The following is a 20,465-nucleotide window of genomic DNA, read 5'->3' as shown; positions in this document are numbered from 1 at the left end:
CAGGGACTGCAGAGCATCTTCTGCTTCATCTGTAGGTGGGGAAAAAAAATTGCAGGCCTGCAGCATCTTCTGCTGAAGGGAATGATGGGGGAGAAGGCAGGTTGGAGCACCCATCTCCAACTGGCCCGTCCCACAGCTAGCTCCTGAGGCAGAGGGACCCGCTGTCAAGAGCAGCCCACCCTTACCAGCCTCCCTCTTGCCCTCCCCACCAGATTCACCACTCTGAGGCTAATTTATCACTTTTTCCCTTAAAGAAAAGAAATGCCAGGAGGGTGCCACCCCTGTGGCTGAACAACCCTCCCAGTTGCAGCTTCTTTCCACCAAAGCACCAGCTGCGTCTCTGCTCTCAGCTTCTGATTCTTGCACAGAGGTGAACAATTTGGAAAGGCAGAGCTGGGCCCCTGGGTGCCTGCAGTGCCCATGGCTGCCTTCCTGCATGGGCTGATGCAAGGAACCAAGCCCTGAGAAAGGACCAAGGCTGCCTTCCCCCAGCCCTAGGCACTGCTGCTGGAAGACAGAGCAGGGAAGCAGCCCAGAACTGCCAAGGATTTTGGCAAAGCAAAGGCCATGAAGACAGCTGGGGAGTTACAGGCCAGGACTCCCAGTGGGATCCAAGCACCTTCTCCAGGATGTGAGGAGGCTTCAAGGACCTGATTTTTATAAATGCCTAAATAAACACATTAGAATTGCTATATAAAACCACAGCATGTATTTCTCTCATTTGCAGGGGTTACAGCCCTGAGGTGGCTGGCTGAGGGGAGAAGGGGCAATACAGCAGGTGGCAGAATTGATGGGCTGCTCCCAGCAGCTTTGGTTTAATTAATCAATGACCAAAGTGCTCTCTGCAGCAGAGCAGACAGCTCCTGCCAGGCCCCTTCCACCCACAACTGCCCACGCTCCCATCCCTGTGCCAGCACCAAGCCTGGGCCACTAGGCTGAGCCTGGGAGCCTGCTCCTGCCGTGCTTGTTGGAGCCCCCAGGCTTTGAGGTTAAAAGTGTGCAGGAGCTGTTGCTGGTTTCAGGCTGTTCTCCTCTTTGATGCCCACAGCATGGGCAGGGCTATCTGTCAGGGCTTTTTCTTTTCCCCTTTTAATCTACTTTATGCTTGTTCCTGCTGCCAGGGGTGAGCTGGGGCTCTGTCTGGACTCTGCCCTCAGTACCCCCCCCACCGAGGGCTGGTTGTAAAGTGCTGCCACACTGCCCTGCCTCTAAGGTAGAAGGGTTTGAAAATGAGGTTTGGAGCTTGTTGGGGCTGGGAAAGTTTCCAAACCCCTCCTGAATAGGTAGGTTTGTGAAGCTCAACTGCATCTGCTGGAGCCAGTAACTGAGGGCAGGAAGAGCAGCTCTGCCCTGTATTTGGGGTTGCCCTGCCCATTAACCCAGCACCCTCCCACACCATCACACTGTTGCACCTGGTTTTCCTCTCCAGCTCCTGGGGAATGCAGCTCTGGGTCACGTTCGTGGCTGGGAGGGTGCAGTTGGTGCAGAAATTTAGGAATAGGGAAATGGAAATGCTTTCTTCAGAGCTGCCTGGAGCCAGCCTCCATGATCTAAGCAGGAGTGTTGATGGCTGAGCAGCTTTTTAACCCCCTGTGCACTAGCTGTGACTGCAACTGTTGTGTATTTCTGCAGCCACAGAGCAATTGCAAAAGAAAAAATAGATTTAGCACTTAATTCAAATTAAGTGCTGAAAGCGACTCCAGAAGCACAGAAGACCCTGCATGGTGGCTGTAGCAGGCAGCACACTGGAGCAGGTTGTTACATTTAGGTTTGCCATTCTTGTTTGTCACTCTCGTTGTAGTTCTTGAGGTAAGAAAAATTCCTGTCTTTTAGGTAGAAGTCAGTCTCCTTAAAGTAGGCATTTATTTCCTGGTTCTATAGGGCAATCAAGTAAGGTAGGGAAAGGGTCAGTAAAACATACCTCTCCCACCACAGAGCTCTGCTGACCTCTGGCCAGTAGCAGAGAGAAGCAGTGGAAAAACCTGTCAGGAATGTGACTGCATCCATCCCTGCAAGGAGCAGGTGCCTGCCCAGCCCACAGCTGCTGCTAAACCCCAGCAGCTACAGCCCACTTCCAGGGAAATCCAAGGCTTTTCACAGGTAAGTACATTCCCAGCTGCTGTTGCTTCAACTGTAGCCCGTGTTTGGCAACAGCTTCAGGCTCGTTTCAAACCCACCTGCAGCCTTAGCATACAGAAGACCTTCTGCAAGCCAGCTGGATTTCTTTTCAAACAAATAATCCCCCTGTGTAAAGCATTTCTTCTTCTGTGCTGCTGTCCTGCAAGTTTCCCCGAGAGTCGAAGCTCGTTATCCCCTGAACTGTGCAAAGGATTTTTGTTCAAGCAGAAGTTTACAGCCTGTAGCTGGGGTAACAGACAGCTGCCTCCTGAGCAGGGCTCCTCTCCTTCTTGCTTGTTATAACCTGTGCACCTTCTTGTCAGAGAAGTACTTCTTAGAGAAAGGAGAATGCTTTACAAACACCAAAACAGCCGGAGTCCCAGCTTTTACAAAGTACCTGCAAAGGTGAAAAGGAGTCCTTTGGTTTCCTTGTGGCTGGCCAAGTGAGCCACTTCTACCCTGCTCCAAACACCGACCTCCCGAAGGCTGGTGACAAGATTTCTGGCTGGTGAGCAGAGCTCCATCCATCCCAGCAAAAGGAGTGCTTTATGAATCAACTCTTCTCCCAACAGCTACTTCTAATTAGAACAGTTGCTATTCTCCCTCTGGAAGGAGGTTTCTTTTCTAAGTGCCCTTACAGCCCGCAATCCTGCCGCCAGGGAGCACTAGAGGGTGCAGGTTACCAGTACAGGCTTCACCATCACTGTTTGGCTTCACAAACAGCAAATTCCTCTCTCTAAATAAGTGTACAACACTTTGAAGTCGGTTTCAGAGTGGAAGTGTGCTGTGTGCTCTGCTGGGGGCTGCTCCCAAAGCACTAGTAGCAGCGAGAGCATAATGTGCTCTCTTTATTTGCTGCTGCTTTTTGAAAAACTTTCATTTCCAAGCAGCACTGGGTAGGTGAGACCTGAAACAGCCCTTTTGCACTGCTGCTGCTTCTGTGAAACCCAACTCCCCGTCTCCAGCCAGTCATGGAAAGACTTGTTCAGCTTTCTGGGGGAAATCACCCCCCACATAAGTTGCTAGAGCCAGGCATAAAATCCATACAGTCCTACTGCTGCACACCTTCAACAGCTGAGATTAATAAAGTCCAAGAGTTAGCACTCTTAATTTAGAGAACAAACTGCACTCAAAGCCCAAAGCTCACACTTTTTGCCTTGGTGCTTTCTCTGGACATGAACAGCCCTCACCTTTGGTGCTGCAGCACTTGTAGCAATGTGTGTTCTGGGTTCAGCTCATACATTTCTGTCCTTTCCTCATCTTCAAAATACAGCTGAAAAAAACCAACATGGGGAGGGTTATGTAATACCTAAAGTAAAGGAAAGCAAACTGCTAGGCTGTTGAAAGTAGCAGTAAGAGCACAGCATATAGCTAGTTTGATAAACTAGGGGTTTATCTAAACTAGAGGTTTATCAGGCTTCTGTAGCTTGAACTGACTGTGCCAGACACTGACTTCAGCAATGCAGAAGACGTTTTGTGTACAATCCAAGCCCTCCCTTTACAAAGCAGTTTTAGCTTCTCACAGCAGCAGCAAGGCAAAATACACTGGTTGTTTCTGTGCTTTACAGAGGGGCAACCCAAACCTACAGGCTTCACCAGGTGAAATGCAGCAACAGCACAAGCTCAACTCCTTTAGGTTTAAAGGTATTTGAACAAAAGAGTAGGTTTAAGAGATTCAGATCCAGCAACTGTACGTATACAGAGCCATCATCTCAGTTTTTAACAGCCACTGTCCTTTTGCATCTGCTTGCTCACGGCACCAAGGGCTGTGCTGTTGCCTGGCATGCTGACACTGAGGTGCAAAAAAGTCACCATCTGTATCCTTTATGTACCACTTCTGGCAAAACTCTCCCAACCTGCTGCAGCCACAATCAACTTGCACCCCACCTCTGCTAAAGCCTGAATGGGCAGCTATTGTCCTGATGGGATGAATTGCTTAAGGACCTCTAGTGAGTTCTGAAAAGAACCTATGGTTTTAATATTTTCTCATTTGTATTGAGCAACTTCACAACAAAGCAATTAAAAAACCCCAGACAGCCCACCAGTTTGATGGCCTGAATCTTAATTATGGTTACAAAAGGTGGAATCCAAGCAGTATCAACAAATACCTTCTATCAAATACAGTGCAAGTGGAAGACTAAAGAACTTTCATTTTAATTAACAAACTCTATGACTGTGTCAGCACACCTGTAAAGTATTTAAGTGAATGTAGCTCTCTAGATCCTTATTTGCCCATCCGTGTCTGGTAAATGGATAATGATGCCAGTTGCTTTCACTCACACCTGTGTATTTTTTCACTGCCTCCCAAAAAAGCCATCACACAACAACCCTGAAACAGAAAGGAAGACAAACTGCTCACCTCAAGGTGGCTGGGAAGGTATTTTTTTTCTAAGTCCCACGGAGGTAACTCAGCAAACATCACCATTAAATGATCAATAAACCTAAAAGCCCAAAGACACTTGATTAGCCCAGACAAAGCATTCAGCAGCAGTAATTTGCACAGCTGTGTTTGAATGACAGCAAGAATACTTCAAAGTAAGTTTAGATGACTGAGAGTTTCTTCCCTTTGAACCCCTCACTTTCCCAGTGACCAAGGCCCTGCTGTAGCTCATGGTACTGCTTTCAAACCTGAGCAGTGCAATCTTCATTTTCATACTGAAAAAGATGTCAAAAGAAGCACTCTGCCTTTCCTCTAAAACTCATTCTCCTTGTACAGTCCCACCAGCACCATGCTTCATCAGGTGAGAGTGCTCAGAACATGCTTGTGTCTCAGAGGCTTGTTTATTTGGGTACTTCAGGAGTGCTGGTGGTCAATTTGTTCCAATAACCCATTTTCACTTGCTGTGGTCTTTAAAAGGTGTAGTGAACACTACTGTGTAAGAAGCACAGCTTGACTTATCTGCTTGCACTGTAGTTTTGAGCCCTAAGCTTATTGGCAGATATAAAGAATCCGAAAGACAAAGACCTGTCCACAAAAGACAGGTACAAATTTCAAGTTGGTTCAACACTGACAGCTCAGAATCTGAAGGCAACATCAAGACCAGTGGAATTCCCAGTCATTGCTAGTCATTCCTCACAGTCTGACAGGTCCTGCAGCACTTCAGCCAGGCCTGCTGTAAGCCTCAAGGAAGCTGAAGCTATGGAGTCACTGCTGTTTACAAGAGGTCCCTTTCAGAAGCTTTTTATTAAAGTTCAGCCCCCTTTCTGATATTCCATATTCAGAGGGCTTCAAAACAGCATTTTAAGCATTCCTGCACAGGGATTGCTGGCCACTGGCCTCACCTCGCACTGCAGGCCCCTTGCATCACACTGGCCCGACATGATGTGTCTCCCTGCACTGTAAACTTCTGTAGCGTCAGGGGTTTGGCCCTCCTCTTTCAGAGGCACTCAATTCAGTTTGGGAAGGACCTCAAGAGGTCTCCTACTGCAACCTCCTGCTCAAAGCAGGGTCAGGTAGTAGGACCAGCAATCTGGAGCTACCTCACTAGCACAGCAGTGTTTCACTTGCTGTCTGTTCCTATCTACTCAAGCATTAACTTCACACAAGAACACTGCTGATGACACAGTTACCTGGAGTTCTCATGAAAAGCAGCAATGAAGTCTGTCTGCTCATGCTCAGGATACAGAAAGAGGACAGGCCAGTTCAGGTTGCCATCAGCATCTAAGTGCACCTTTGCCCCTGTGGCATTGTCAGAGTGGAACCCATCTAACGATACCTCAGCCAGGCCATCTGATATTTCCTCTTCTTCATTTGAAGGCTCAAGAATCAGTTTGATATTTCTTTCCTGGAGGGGAGAAAAGGAAAACAACAACCAAATAAAACACAACAAAAAACGCAAATGGGTATGATGGGGAGAAGGAGAGCAAAAGAAACAGCAGTCAGTGAACACATTGTGTCATTGCTATTAATGAGTCAACTCTTCAACATGCCATCAAAAGCCTTCCTATAGCATCAGCCTCAGGTGACTGGTCTTCCCAGAAGAAATCAGCAGCTCAGCCAGACCCTCAACCTCCTCCCAGAGCAGATGGGGAGAGGTGGCAATCCAGAGGAGCCTGCATCCTGAGAGAAGGGCCTGAGGAAACGTGGGGAAAGCGATGCCTCTGAAATCCTGCTCTGTGGGACCCAGCAGGGCCTAACTTCAGGGTGCAACCATGTATACCAGCTCTTGAGGAGACCCTCTCTTCCAGAAAAGTGAAGAAAGCTCACTCTTTGGAAAGACAACTGCAGAGGAGGAGACTGGATGTAGGTTATAGTCCCAAGTATTTTAACACAGCCCAAACATTTGCTGAGGAAGGAGAGGATTTGGGGGTGATTCTCTTCTTCACCCCACTGGAAGGTTACCCCTTATCCTTCCACTGAAGGAATGCCCCACATCAGCAAAGGGGGTTCATGAGGCCAGTGTGGTGCGACAGCCCAGCAACCAGAGCACTCTCTTGGATGCTCAGTCCATCTCTTAACTTTGGGCTTGTATTTTGCATTAGTTGCTACCTCAAGTATGGAAACAGGCTTACGAGATGGGGCTGGAGCCACACAGATAAGGAGAATCATGGTTTTAACTCAATTTTTTCCTATAGTACCCTAAAAGCCTGCCTATAGAGACAGATAGATGAGCTCTTAAAAAAAACCCAAAACAACAAACTGAACCACACAGAACTAAACCCACTCACTGACCCACCTTTATTGCTGCAAGTAACACTTGCTTTTGACACTGCTCTTTCTTCTCCATCACCTTTGCTCTCCTGGCATCCCGCTCCTCAGCTCGCTGCATGTAAGAAAAGGTTGCAACACAGTCACACACAGCAAGTGAATGCCCACCACTGCTCTGCCCTGACAAGGAGCAGAGAAAGCAGTTCAAGGGTCCCTCCCCTACACACTCCACAGAACCACCACTCAGTACTGTTCAGGGGTTTTACACTAAACAGAAACTTGCAGGGAACAGCATTCTTCCACCAAGGATCCCAATGTGCTTCTGGACACAAAGCAGGTGACAAGCACTGTAGATGGTAGCCTGCCACAATATTTACCTTTAATTTGTCAGCTTTAGCTCTCACTTCCACAAGCTTTTTCTCTTTTGAATCTATTTGCAAGCCTTCCTCACACCATGCTATTGCTTCAGAGAAATTCTTTAGCTCCATGTGACAGAGAGCTCCTGGAAGGATTAAGATTTTAAATTTCTGGTATTAGAGCCAGCACACAACCAAGACACAAAGAGGTGGTTATAAAGACAGAGTCAGCTCTGGTGCTTTCAAGAGGCAAAACCAGCAGCACAAGTTATTGTCTGCTGTGGTCATGTTAAATTGCAGGTCAACTGACAAGAAAACCTAAAATATTTCAGCAGTTCTTGTTTCATTTGCTCAGCCAGTCATAGAAATCGGCAGAATGATGCTACAAGAGTCTGTTACAAGCAAAGTTTTGCCTCTTTGACAAAGTTTTGCCTCTTTGACAGAAGCTGAAGAGGAGAAGGATAGTATATCAACTGAAAATCCAAAGCAAACTGCAGAGCTCTGTTTTGGGGAGAAACAGTGACAGCGAAGGAAGAGGTAACACTCCTACAGTAACCACTTCACTTTTCTGCAATGAATGCTGCCTGGAAACAAAGTATGATGCCTACTCACAGTAATTTCATGTTTAGGAACAATTACTAACACATAGAAACATGCAGCCAAACAAAACAACATCTAACAACTCTGTTCCAGGGCTTGCAACAATAACAGCATAGTAAGTTAAACTAACACATGCAAAGCTGCTTTGAAAAGATGTTCCTTCTGCTCCATGTTTTAATCACAGACTTTAACTTATTTTTTGCTTTAACCCTTACCTCTCATGATTGCTTTGAGGTGGGTGGGCTTTAGCTTTTTTGCTTGGATGGCATCATTGAGAGCAGACCGGTAGTTCCCTGTAAAGCACACAAACCAGCTCAGAACCTTTCATTTGTGTTTAAAATCCAATTAGATCCCAAATATCTTATGGGGAGACTCTATAATTCACTGTTTCTACAGTCACTGTAAGGTGAGGAAGAAAGAGCAAACTAATAGCAAGAAGTGAAAGGACAGGAATCATTCATACAGGTGAGAGGTAAGGAACACGACTGAGTAACCCATCTCCCAGCTGCATCACACAACAGCATTAAAAGGCCAAGAACACCTTCCCCGCTGTGCAGATGCTGTTGGTGAGGAGGACACAACCAGGAAAGTGACAGAACATGTTGCTTCAACAGATTTTTGAGGCCATAGCATCCCCCTGTTGTTTCAATCATATTCTGGATCTGTTCAGCACCAAGACCCACTGCTTTGCCCTCTCCTGGAGCCAAAGCTTGAGCAGTTGTGATGAGCAAAGCACAAACCCTCTGAAGTGAGCCAGGTCTTCAGGGTTAAAGGTGTCACTTTCTCACAAGCTGTTTAACATGCTGTGTTGTGGGGAAAAAAAATATAAAGAGAAAAAAAAAACCCCAAAGGGGGTTTTAAACCACAGAGCCTCCTCCCCAGCCACATCTGGAGCAGGATGGCACACGCTGCCTTACCCAGGTAAAACTGTGCGGCCCCCCGGTTTGTGTGCAGCACGGCGTTCAGCTCTGGGTCCTCACACTTCTTTTTCAGCCCCTCGGTGTAGGAGATGACAGCTTTCCTGTAGTCCTTCTCCCTGAAGTACTCGTTCCCTTCGTTTTTGTACATCTTGGCCAGTTCTGCAGGGGAATGGAAGGCAGGCACAAGGCCTGAGTCGGGGGGAGCAGCGACCCACCGGCCCGCCGGCACCCCAAGCCTTTCTCACCGGCCGAGGCAGGAGGTGGGGACCGACAGACCCCTCCTGAACCCAGGCAACCCACCTTCGGGGCTCTGCTCCTCGTCAAAGAGGAGGGACTGCAGGCAGGCCAGCTCGGGCTGCCGCGCCGCGTCGATCTCGGCAGGGCACTGCTTCATGAACATAGGGATGGCCTCCAGCTCCTGTGGATGGACACGCATCGGCCCTCAGAGCCGCCCGGCCCCGGGCCCGCACCCCCCGGCCCCGCCGCCTCACCTGCTCCCACGTGTCGGGGTGCAGAGCACCCCGGTACCGCGGCACGTCACCGCCCGCGCCCGGCTCCGCCATGCTGCTGCTCCCGGCCGCCCCGCGCCTTCCGCCCGCCCCCTCACCGCGGCCCACAGCCTCTCTGCCCGGCCCACAGCCCCTCAGCCCGGCCCACAGCTCCTCAGCCCGGCCCACATCTCCTCATCCCCGCCCACATCTCCTCAGCCCGGCCCACATCCCCTCAGCCCGGCCCACATCCCCTCAGCCCGGCCCACATCCCCTCAGCCCGGCCCACAGCTCCTCAGCCCGCCCCACATCTCCTCATCCCCGCCCACATCTCCTCAGCCCGGCCCACATCCCCTCAGCCCGGCCCACATCCCCTCAGCCCGGCCCACATCCCCTCAGCCCGGCCCACAGCTCCTCAGCCCGCCCCACATCTCCTCATCCCCGCCCACATCTCCTCAGCCCGGCCCACATCCCCTCAGCCCGGCCCACATCTCCTCAGCCCGGCCCACAGCCCCTCAGCCCCTCAGCCCGGCCCACATCCCCTCAGCCCGGCCCACATCTCCTCAGCCCGGCCCACAGCCCCTCAGCCCCTCAGCCCGGCCCACATCCCCTCAGCCCGGCCCACATCTCCTCAGCCCGGCCCACAGCCCCTCAGCCCCTCAGCCCGGCCCACATCCCCTCAGCCCGGCCCACATCTCCTCAGCCCGGCCCACAGCCCCTCAGCCCCTCAGCCCGGCCCACATCTCCTCAGCCCGGCCCACATCTCCTCAGCCCGGCCCACAGCTCCTCAGCCCGGCCCACAGCCCCTCAGCCCGGCCCACAGCTCCTCAGCCCGGCCCACAGCCCCTCATCCCCGCCCAGATCTCCTCAGCCCGGCCCACAGCCCCTCAGCCCGGCCCACAGCCCCTCATCCCCGCCCACATCTCCTCAGCCCGGCCCAGATCTCCTCAGCCCGGCCCACAGCCCCTCAGCCCGGCCCACAGCCCCTCAGCCCGGCCCACAGCCCCGCTTTCAGCAGCAGGTTCAGGGGGCATCTCATCTCCCAGGGGATGGTGGAGCTGCTCCTGTCCCTGTCAGGGAGGACTCGGTGACCTCAGGGCTAGGAGTACACGGAGGGTGTGGGTCTGCCACGAAGACCTCCGTGACAGTGGCACTGCTGCTGTTTGCCATCTCTAGATCTCAGACCCAGGAGCTGCAGCACAGCAGGAGGCAACTCCCTCCAAAAGAGCTCCCTGTCCGGGGCAAGGCACACAAAGGAGCGCTGTGTCTGCATTCTGGGCTGTCCAGCCCGAAAGAGACAGGGAACTGTTGGAGACAGCCCAGAATGATCAGGGGACTGGAGCATCTTTCTGGAGAGGAAAGGCTGCGGGAACTGGGGCTGTTCAACCTGCAGATGGCTGACAGGGGAATTCATCAGTGCTTATAAGTACCTAAAGGATGGGTGTGAGGAGAATGAGACGCTTCTTCTGTAGTGCCCAGGACAAGGGGTAATGGACACGAGCCAGAACACAAAAAGTTTTACTAAAGCACAAGGAAAAACTTTGGTGTTGAGGTGAGGCAGCCCTGGCACAGGCTGCCCAGGGACAGTGTCACCACCCTGCAGGACAGGATTACTCCAGCCCACAGGCAACAACATGGCCTGGACATTTTCACTCCCGGCTTTTTCAGGTCCTCAGACTTAACATTTCCACCTTTGTTTGTTTCAACATTTTTCTACCACCGTGAGGCTGCATTGCCAAAACCACACTGTGCCTCACCAGCTGGACTGACATGAAGGACTGGGATGCAGACACCCAGCACCATTCTTCACCTTAATTCCTGCAGATTTGCAGCCCTATGGCATTTGCACAGCAGACCAGGCTGTAGAGTTCACCATTTTGCTTTAAGGTTAACCTTCACAGAACTTGAGTGTCTCCAAAGAGAAGGTGCAAACTGAGAAAAGGTGCCTTCTTTCCTCTCCTTAAAGTCCCTCAACCTGAGCACTCAGCACCTCAATAGAGTGAGGGAAAGCCTCCCTGCAGCCTTAGCTGCTGCGTGCCCTTGGCAGAGACTGTCTGCCACAGCTTGGCAGTGAGGGGCTGACCCCAGTGCTCTCAAAGCTGCATGAGGCTACACATGCCAGTAAAAGCATCTCACGAGGGCCTGTTGCCAAAGGGAGAAACACTCCCAGCCCCACATGGGAAGGTGGCTGACCCCAACTCAACCTCAGCACCTGGTGCAGCTGCAAGACACTGCAGCGAACTCTGACGTGAGCACCCTCCTGAAAAGGAGCCAACAGGGCTGTTGGGAAAAACTCAGGATTCAGAGATGGGGATTTTAAGGGACTTCCACTTTACTCAGCAAGTCAATGACACCTTCCTTGGTGAGGAACAACACCTCACTGGTGTTCTGGTTCCAGACCTCAAAGACCGGGGGGTCCTCGCAGACCCTCTTCCCAGCTATGACCACATAGGGATAACCCAGCTTGCTGGCGTCCTTGAGCCTCTTGCCGATGGTCAGCTGCGTCCTGTCATCCAGCACCAGGTCACTGGCGAGCCGTGGCAGTGCCTCGGCCATGTCATCGTACACCCGCTCCAGCAGCGCAGCCCCCTCCTCCTCCTCCCTGCTGCCTCGCTTCGGGGGGATGAAGCAGAGCTGGTAGGGTGCGATGAGGCTCGGCCAACGGATGCTGTCCTCCGTGGAGAGCACCTCGATGGAGGCAGCCAGGATGCGACTGACACCCAGGCCGTAGCAACCCATCTCTGCCAGCTGGGCTTTGTTCTCCGGGGAGCAGAAGACGGCGTTGGCGACAGAAGAGTACTTGGTACCCAGGTAAAATGTGTGCCCCACTTCGATCCCTCTGCTCTGGCTGAGTTTTTCCCCGCATGTGGGGCAGGACGTTCGCCCCTCGCTTAACGTTTCCACGTTGGCCGCAAAATGTCCGTCAGGGCAGAAGAGCAGCTTGTCCTCGCCAACGTCCGCCGGGAGCTGGAACTCGTGGGACGTGGTGCCGCCGATGCTGCCCGTGGCTGCCTGCACTTGGAGGAAGGGCAGGCGCAGGCGGGCCAGGAGGCGGCGGTAGGCCCCGCACACCAGCTCGTAGGTGTGCCGGGCGGCCTCTTCCGAGGCGTCGAAGGTGTACATGTCCTTCATGTAGAACTCCCGGCTGCGCAGCAAGCCGAAGCGGGGTTTGGGCTCGTCGCGGAACTTCCTGGTTACCTGGTAGAGACGCAGCGGGAGCTGCTTGTAGGAGAGGTTGGTCTGCGCGGCCACCAGCTCCGTGACCGCCTCCTCGTGCGTGGGGCCCAGGCAGTAGCCCTTGCCGTGCCGGTCCTCCAGCCGGAACAGCTCCGGGCCCATCCGGTCCCAGCGGCCGCTGGCGCGCCACAGCTCGGCCGAGCTCAGGCTGGGCATGCTCAGCTTCTGCCCCCCCACCGCCTGCATCTCCTCGTCCATCACCCTGACGAGCTTCTCCATGGCGCGGACGGCGGCCGGCGTGTAGTGGTAGCAGCCGGGGCTGGCGGGGTGGATGAGCCCCGCCTGCAGCATCAGCCGCTGGCTGCGGCAGGTAGGCTCGCCGGCCCGGCCCTCCCCGCCAGCCTCGCCGCCCGCCTGCAGGTTTCGGGGCTGGAAGAGGCGCGAGAGCAGCAGCCGCCGCGCCCTGCCCGCGGGGCCGTGCCGGGGCCTGCAGCCGTGCGGCCGCGCCCGCAGCGCCGCGGGCCCGCGGCCCCGCAGCACGGCCGCCATGGCAGCGGCCCCCCCCGCGGGAACGGGCCCGGCGCGGACACTCGCGGCCGCCGGCACGACCAATGGGAAGCGAGGGCTCCTGTCACGTGAGGGGGCTGCCGGCCGTCGGGAGCCCGGCACTCGATGGTTGGCACCGGCGGCGGGTCAGGCGCCCCCTGGCGGGCGGGTGCGCCGGGGGGGTGTCCCCGCGGGGCCGCTGCCCTTGGGTCTCTTTCTGTGGGCCGATGTCCGTGGGTCTCTGTCCGTGGATTTCTGCCCGTGGGTTTCTGCCCGCAGGTCGCTGCCCGTGGGTTGCTGTCTGTGGGTCTCTGTCTGAAAGCACATATTAAAGTACTGCACTCGAGGAGATTTCCCTTCACTGAGCCTTGTTTTATGAGGAGTCAAATAATCCTGCTTAAATGTAAGGAAGTAAAAATGAATCCTTTATTTACAAATGGGATTAGAAGAAATCTTCATGACTCTTCTGCAATGAGAAATACTGGCATGGGCTGGTGTCTACAGAGGGCTGGAAATGGGCAGCATCAAGACAAGAAAGGGCATGTTGCCGATGCTCCTGAGTAATTTAGCAGCATTAAAGTCATTAAACAGTTGAGCCAGTTTTGTGAGGTAACTCAGCATCCTGTGAAACGTTGCCTGTGAAATGTTGCCCAGAGAGGCCCTGGCAAGGCCCTCGGCAGCTCAGTGCCACAGGCAAGACCTGGCCCAGATTCCCTGCCTGCCAGGTACCAGCTTCACTCCCAGACCAGCCTTCAGTGGTTTTGTCAGACAATCACTTCTCCCTACATGTTTCTCACCACAATTAAGCTGTGTCCCTGTCAGAGGCTGGAGGAGGAGGAGAAGCCCATGTGGGAAGGGGACCTGCCCACCCCTCAGACATCCCTGTCTGAGCCTGCCAGCTGAGCTGTGGGCCCACAGGGCCTCCAATGCCACATCACAGATCCCTTTGGCCACCCCTTGTTACCTGGGCAATGGGAGGGAGACCTTTGCCGGGTGGCTCAGGCTGGGATGGGATGTCTTTTGCTGTTTCTGTCTCCTGTTTGAGCCACAGAACTGAAGCACATTCCTGTCATTGACTCGTTGCTGATCAAAGGGACAAGACCATCTTGGACTGATTTGCTGGAGCGCTGTGTGAACCAGAAGGGTTTAGGCTATACAAGAGACGTGGGCTGTGGGGAAAGCTGATGTCTGTTATTAAATCAGTAGACAAGACTGAAGGTGGGGCTAAGCTCAGGGTTGTGTAACTGAAAGCCCATCTGTGCTCCTTATTTTTTCCAGCTGTGCCAGGGGGATCTAATAAAGGTACTGCTGGCCCTGCAGCCTTTCACTAAATGGCTCTCCTGCTGCTTTGCCAGGGGCTGTTTTATGCCACTGGGGCCAAACACATGGCCTGGGAGGGGTGTGTTTTGTACACAGGGTTTTGGTTCCCATCTGGGGCCTCTCCCCTTTGCCCTCAGGGATTTCCAGGAGAAAAAGTACTGAAGAGTAGTCGAGGGGATGCCAAAGCAGTTGAGGGGATCAGTCTCCAAGAAGCTACAGTCCTGGATCCCTGTCAGAGTGGTGGAAAATCTTTCTTGCCTTTCCAGCAGCATCCCCAGGCAGCAGCAGGCCAGGGCTAGGCCTGACAAAATATGGTAATTAAATGAATCAGGAAAATGTGTTTCATCAGTCTGAGGTTCAGGCCTACCTTGGGTACCAGTACATAGAGCATCTGTCCATGCTGGATGCATTACCTCGGTTTAGGGTTCCTACCCCAAATGCCATGGGGTTGAGGAGGCTGGTGAGCCTCCCCTGCAAAGATCGTGTGCCCAGACCTGCCAGTGCTTACAGGTGCAGCACATACAGTGCCACAGAGGACACGAGCACCAAAAGCAGCGTCATCCAAAGTGGGATTGGCAGGTTGGGTTCTTGCTGTAAGAATGTATTTTTTAGCAGTTTGGAGATCATTTGTCCCTATGAAAGCCTGATAAGTTGTTGGCTCAGCCCTGAACACATTGCTTTAGCCAGGGGTTGTGACACTCTGCTATAAGCAGGATCCCTGCCCTGACCCTGCTGCTCCCGGGAGGGGATTCCCTGGGGAACTGGGATGCTGGGTGCCATGGTGACGGCTGCCATGGTGAGGATTGCCACCATACCCACAGCCCTCAGGGACCAGAGCTGCAGGCACTGCTCAGGGACATGGGCAGCCAGGTGAGGCCCCTGGCTGGGATTTCCTGGGTGCAGGGGGGAGCTGGACTTACCAATGTAGATCTCTGGAAGCAGCTTCTTGTAAGGGGACTTTTTGCACATGCCAGTCTGGGACACACAGCTCAGGCTGGGAGCAGCCCAGGGTGAGAGTGAGTGTGGGATGTGGGCTGCTCATGCCAGAGCTCATTGGTGCCTTCCTGGTGCTCAACAGAGCACAGAGAAGTGGGACGTGGAGGAGCAGATCCTCGAGTCCATCTCCCCTAATCCCCCAGGGTCAGCTCCGGTCCCAGCGTTGCTGGTGGCCACGCTCTGGCTCTGAGTTGCAGGGGAAGCACTGGCCTCTGGCTGGGCCGCAGCAGAGGAAAGCTCTTGGCTTATTCAGCTGCCCCATTTCCAGTTCAAGGAGATAATGAAGAGGCGCAAACGCCAGGTGAGAGCTGGGTTTCACCTGCCCTCTGTGCAGGTTTGCTGGGGCCCTCCATGCCCAGTCCCATGCTCACCCTCCCCACTCCCCTCTGCAGGAGGAAAGGCTGGGCCCTGGAACCTACAACATCAGGGACTTCCTGCAGGAGACACGGCCCTGCAGCCTCCGGGGGATCTGCGACACGAGGGAGCAGCGGTTCAGAGATGCCCACAGGGTACGTTTCCTGGTTCAGAGGTGCCCACAGGGTACATTTCCCATCACGGGAGCTGCTGGGGACTGATGCCCACCGGCTACGGGCCTGGACTCTGCACTGCTGGCCACAGCAGGGTTTGGGAGCTGCCGTGGGCACCATCTCCTCCTGCCCGGCTGGGGACTGTCCCCGTGGCCGAGGCTGCCCACAGCCAGCCTGGCTCTCCCGCAGAACTGCTTCCCTGGCCCCGGCACCTACAGCCCACAGGGGAACCCCTACAGCAGCCTGGAGAGGGCCAGGCGCTCGGCTGGCAGGCGGGGGCTGATGGACAGCGGGACCCCAAGGTGCGCCCTGCCCGCTGCCACGGTGAGTCCTGCCCCTCACCCTGGGGACACGCTGTGCCCAGGGCTGAGCACGGCCCTCACTGCCTTCCCCCATCCCTGCAGGGCAGCAGCCTGGGACCCGGCACCTACGACCCATGGAGCAGCACAGAGCGGGGGCTGCGGCGGGCGGGCGGCCCTGGCCATGGCCCTGGCCAGTCCTTCTCCAGGGACAGGTCCAAGGCTGCCCATGGTGGCCGCCAAACCTTGGAGGTACGTTGCCCTGCTGCCCTGATGGAGTTTCTCAGCAGGCAGGGTTGCGTTCTGACGGCGTGGGACAGATCGGGTGGCACAGGAGACCACTGGCAGCTGAACCTCTCCCGCTTCTCCCTTGTCCCAACAGAGAGGCACCGAGCTGAGCACTGGCACTGTCAAGAGCTTCGTGGACAAGCTGACATCAAAGGAGAATGAGAAGAAAGGGCGCTTCAGCACCCTGCCGAGGAACACGGGCTGCCCCACGGAGAGGATCTTCTGGGCCACGCTCAGCCAGTGCCCGAGGAAGGTGGTCAGTGGGAGCTCAGACACCAGCAGTGCTGGAGGGGGCAGCGGGTGCCCAGGGTGGGGGGCAGTAGGCCCGGTGGTTGGATGGGCAGATGGATGGGTGGCTCTGATGTTGTGCAGCTCTTTCTACAAGCAAACTGAAGCATAACAGGGCTCCTTCTGTGTAGTATGCAGTGGGGCCGGGCTCCTACAACCCAAAGCCCTTTGAGAGCTCAGCATCCTGCAGCCAGGCCCCATTCTGGTCATCTGCCAAGAGATTCGACAGGAGGTCCTTCCACCTCTTTACTGGGAACCAGGTGAGTGAATGGACACAGGCATGGGCAGGCTCTGAGCTTCCTCCATGGCTGTCCCCAATCCATTACCAGTGCCCTGGGAGCAGGATAACACTTTTCTGAGCCAAAGGGTGGGCACGCCTCACCAGCTCCAGCCAGGTCCATGTCAGGAGTGTCCTCTGAATGGAGCAGCACCCCAGCAGAAGCCTCACCTCTGGTGGTGTCTGTGATAGAAGGGCAGGCTGACCTCAGGAGTTGCTCCCTGTTCATTATCAAAGAAACCTGGGTGACCTGGCAAGATGCCTGTCCTTTAGAGAGGAGAGCAGTCCCTGTCTGAGTGCTGCTGTTCCTGCCCAGAACAGACAGACAGTGAATAAAGGCCTATGGCCCAATGCCTTCCCAGGGAAGGGCAACCCTTCCCATTACTTTCACTCTGCATCAGCTGCAAGCAAGTGGATGCACTTCATGGATGAGAGCAGCTGGTGCTGAGTCCCTTCAGGTGGCAGGAGGTCCCTGCATCCTCCCAGAAAGTCTGCTGCTTGAAAGCCAGTTTTTCTTCTAGGAGCAGCACATTGCAGAGGCAGTGCAGGTAGGAGCCCTTCCCTTAGTACTCATTCCTGCAGCTGTATTCATCTTGGCAGTTTCCCCATGGAGAACTAGAACAAAGCCTAAAGGGCTCCAAACAGACAGGGAAAGCTTCGGTCTGAAACAGTTCACCTTGGCTAGGGATGAGGAGCAGGCTTCCACGTGGCTTCTCTCCTTTATCCAGTTGAATGGGGGGCATACAACTTGAAAGGGGTCAAGAATGAAAGACATCTTACTAATTGCTGGGGAAGGTGAAAGATTCTCCTGGAGTGGGGAGGCTGTGTCACTGCAGCCCTTCACTCCAGGCAGCAGCAGGTGACTGACAAGTCACCTTCTTTATGCTGCCTGCGCCCTCAGGCAGCCTGTGGACAACATCAAATGGGGGAAGTGTTGATCTGCTTGAGGGCAGGAAGGCTCTTCAGAGACTTGGCCAGGCTGGAGCTGTGAGCTGGGGGCAATGGAGAAGGTTTAAAAAGGGCAAGTGCTGGGTCCTGCACTTAGGCCACCCCAAGCCCAGGTTCTGCTCCAAGGCAGAGGGGCTGGAAAGCTGCTGGAGAGAAAGGGCCTCGGGGAGTTGATCGATAGTGGCTGAACATAAACCAGCAGTATGCCCAGGTGGCCAAGAAGGCCAAGGGCATGCTGGCTTGTATCAGAAATAATGTGTCCAGCAGGATCAGGGCAGGGATTGTCCCCCTGTACTTGGCACTGGTGAGGCTGCAGCTTGAGTGCTGTGTTCAGTGTTGGGCTCCTCAGTGCCAGAGGGTCACTGAGGGGCTGGAGTGTGGCCAGAGCCAGACAGCGGAGTTGGGAAAGGGGCTGGAGCACAAGGGTGCTAGGAAGCAGCTGAGGGAGCTGGGGGTGTTCAGCCTGGAGGAGGCTGAAGTAAGACATGAGCACTCTCTGCAACTCCCTGACAAGAGGTTGTGGCCAGGAGAGGTGGGGATCAGTCTCTTCTCCCAAGTAATGAGTCACAGGACAAGAAGAAATGGCCCCAGTTTGTACCAGGGGAGGTTTGGATTGGAAACTAGGGAAAGTGTTTTCACTAAAAAAGTGTTTAGGGAAAGTGTTTTCACAGACAGCCTTGTCTGTGGGAAGTGGCAAAGTCCCCATCCCTGGAGGGATTCCAGAGCCATGTAGCTGTAGTGCTGAGGGTCACGGTTTAGTGGTGACTGTGGCAGTGCTGGGGACACTCAAGGATCTTAAAGGTTTTCTCCAGTCTCAATGGTCCTGTGATTCCACGATTTGTTTGCATCTGAAGCCTGGCCACATGACAGCACTACCTGGTTTAGCCACACTTGCATGCCCCCTGCTGCCTCCAGCTGGGGAAGCACAGAAGACCTTTTCCTTCCAGAACCCTGTAGGTGTTGGTCGCTACGACATCAGCAAGCAGGAGAAATGCCCCCAGAAGCTGCGATCCCCATCCCTGTACCAGCGTGATGCACAGCGCTACCTCAGCAACCTGCAGCGGGACGCCTGCCTCCTGTGAGTCTGCCACCAAGGGGGCTCCGCGGGGTTTCACACTGCCTTACAGGAAAATCATCCTGAGCAGCTCTGGGGAGACTGAGAGCTCATTAATCACACTGCTAGTGAGAAGGGGTGACAGTCTAAATTAAAACACCGGGTTGGGGCTGAGGATCACTCACCAGTTCCAGTGCAGGGCCTCTCCGGGCAGGAAGGTGGCTGTTGCTGCACCTCTTCCCTAGAGGGCGAGGAGACCTCCCTGCTTGGGCCCTCTCACCTCTGCTTGTGGCCACAGGCAGCTATTAGCCCTGGGTCTGACAGCTCTGCAGAGGCCTGTCCTCATCCCCAGACAGCAGTTAGAAACCTTTCATGGGGAGCAGCCAGAAGTTAACTATCCTGTGATGGAGGTGAATGCTGACATTTAGCTTTCAGTAGTGCTCAGCTTTGTTAATTTTGCAGTTCCTGTAGGAACAAAGGGAAACCTGAAGAGCGAGCAGCACACGCATCCCTCTGATCAAACAGCACTGGCTCCAAAATCACTTTTTATGGCTGTGCTTTTGAGGCAACAGACAGGCTTTTAACTGCTCTGTTCACCTCCATGCTCATTAAGACTAATGACATTAATCCAGCCCATAAACTGAGCCCACAGAATTGCCTCCTCTTTCCACAGGGAGCGGCTCAAGCCTGTTGCTAAAAGCAAGTGGGGTAATTTCTGCCATGTTGTCCAGCAACCTCTGAAGCAATCACCTTTTGCTGAGCAGGAGATGGTGCTGGGCAGCCCAGAGAGGTGAAGCAGGGGCAGACTGATTCAGGGAGGGTGGCAACACTTACCACCTGCTGACACAAGTCAAGAGAAGGGAACACCCTCTTATTCTGTGGTAATAAACTGCTCTTCCTTAGCAATCAGCAGTCTCACTTCTCTGCCACATAATTGTTTCCACTTTGGATTTTATAAAAGTGACATATTGGGAAAAAGGTGCCTGACACTCCCCGTCAGAGAATCACACAGAATGGTGGGGGTTGGAAGGGCCCTGCAGAGCTCATCCAGCCCAATCCCCACTAAAGCAGGTTCCCCTCCATCAGGGGCACAGGAACATGTCTGGGGAGGGGGTGGGGTTTGGAAACCTCCCTAGAAGGAGCCTCCACATCCTGCCTGGACAGCCTGGGACAGGCCTCCCTCACCAGGAAGTTTTTCCTCATGTTCAAGTGGAACTTTCTATGTTCCAACTTGTGTCTGCTACTCCTTGTCCTGTCACTGTTCCAACCCTCACTAACTGCCTGCTTCCCCCTCTCCTTTAAAGCAGCTGTGTGCATCTTCATTGTGAGCTCAAACTAACACCTCACACATTTATAAGCAGCTGGAGGGAACTGGGGGGGAATCTAGTGTCACTGGTCCAAACTGTGTAGGCCATTAAAACCTAGAGGAAGTGGAAAGTTAACGAAGAGTGGCCATAGAAATGTACTGGGAGTACACAGGTTCATTTAACCTTCATGAAGTTTCTTACCAGTCTTTAGACCAGGCTGAAATAATTAAATCTAGGTGTAATTATGTGTTAGTTGTGACTGATTAAGCCTGCTAATTAATCTGCAATTATCCTTTGTTGGAGAAGAT

At 53.9% G+C, this 20,465-nt stretch overlaps 3 protein-coding genes across 3 annotated transcripts; 1 reads left to right on the top strand and 2 right to left on the bottom strand.

The window, feature by feature from the left end:
* Positions 1-1,839: 1,839 nt before the first annotated feature.
* TTC4 (tetratricopeptide repeat domain 4) lies at positions 1,840-9,253 on the bottom strand. The gene is made up of 10 exons (XM_062003668.1): positions 9,134-9,253; positions 8,943-9,060; positions 8,640-8,801; positions 7,938-8,015; positions 7,144-7,268; positions 6,795-6,881; positions 5,689-5,903; positions 4,478-4,559; positions 3,309-3,391; positions 1,840-2,515 (listed from the first exon to the last, which is right to left on the bottom strand). The coding sequence occupies exons 1-10, from the start codon at positions 9,203-9,205 to the stop codon at positions 2,416-2,418; spliced, it is 1,122 nt and encodes a 373-aa protein (XP_061859652.1). The 5' UTR covers positions 9,206-9,253; the 3' UTR covers positions 1,840-2,415.
* A 1,379-nt stretch (positions 9,254-10,632) lies between these two features.
* PARS2 (prolyl-tRNA synthetase 2, mitochondrial) lies at positions 10,633-12,856 on the bottom strand. The gene has a single exon (XM_010195377.2). It carries the CDS (start codon positions 12,854-12,856, stop codon positions 11,447-11,449), a length of 1,410 nt encoding a protein of 469 aa, XP_010193679.2. The 3' UTR covers positions 10,633-11,446.
* Positions 12,855-19,644, top strand: CIMAP2 (ciliary microtubule associated protein 2). The gene is made up of 9 exons (XM_062004359.1): positions 12,855-12,942; positions 15,367-15,470; positions 15,562-15,678; positions 15,886-16,020; positions 16,101-16,247; positions 16,378-16,539; positions 16,703-16,831; positions 18,744-18,874; positions 19,524-19,644. The coding sequence occupies exons 1-9, from the start codon at positions 12,855-12,857 to the stop codon at positions 19,642-19,644; spliced, it is 1,134 nt and encodes a 377-aa protein (XP_061860343.1).
* Positions 19,645-20,465: the final 821 nt, after the last annotated feature.

The sequence above is a fragment of the Colius striatus genome, chromosome 10, assembly GCF_028858725.1.
Source record: "Colius striatus isolate bColStr4 chromosome 10, bColStr4.1.hap1, whole genome shotgun sequence".
NCBI classification, from domain to species: domain Eukaryota; kingdom Metazoa; phylum Chordata; class Aves; order Coliiformes; family Coliidae; genus Colius; species Colius striatus.
This window is presented reverse-complemented; position numbering and strand designations above follow the sequence as displayed.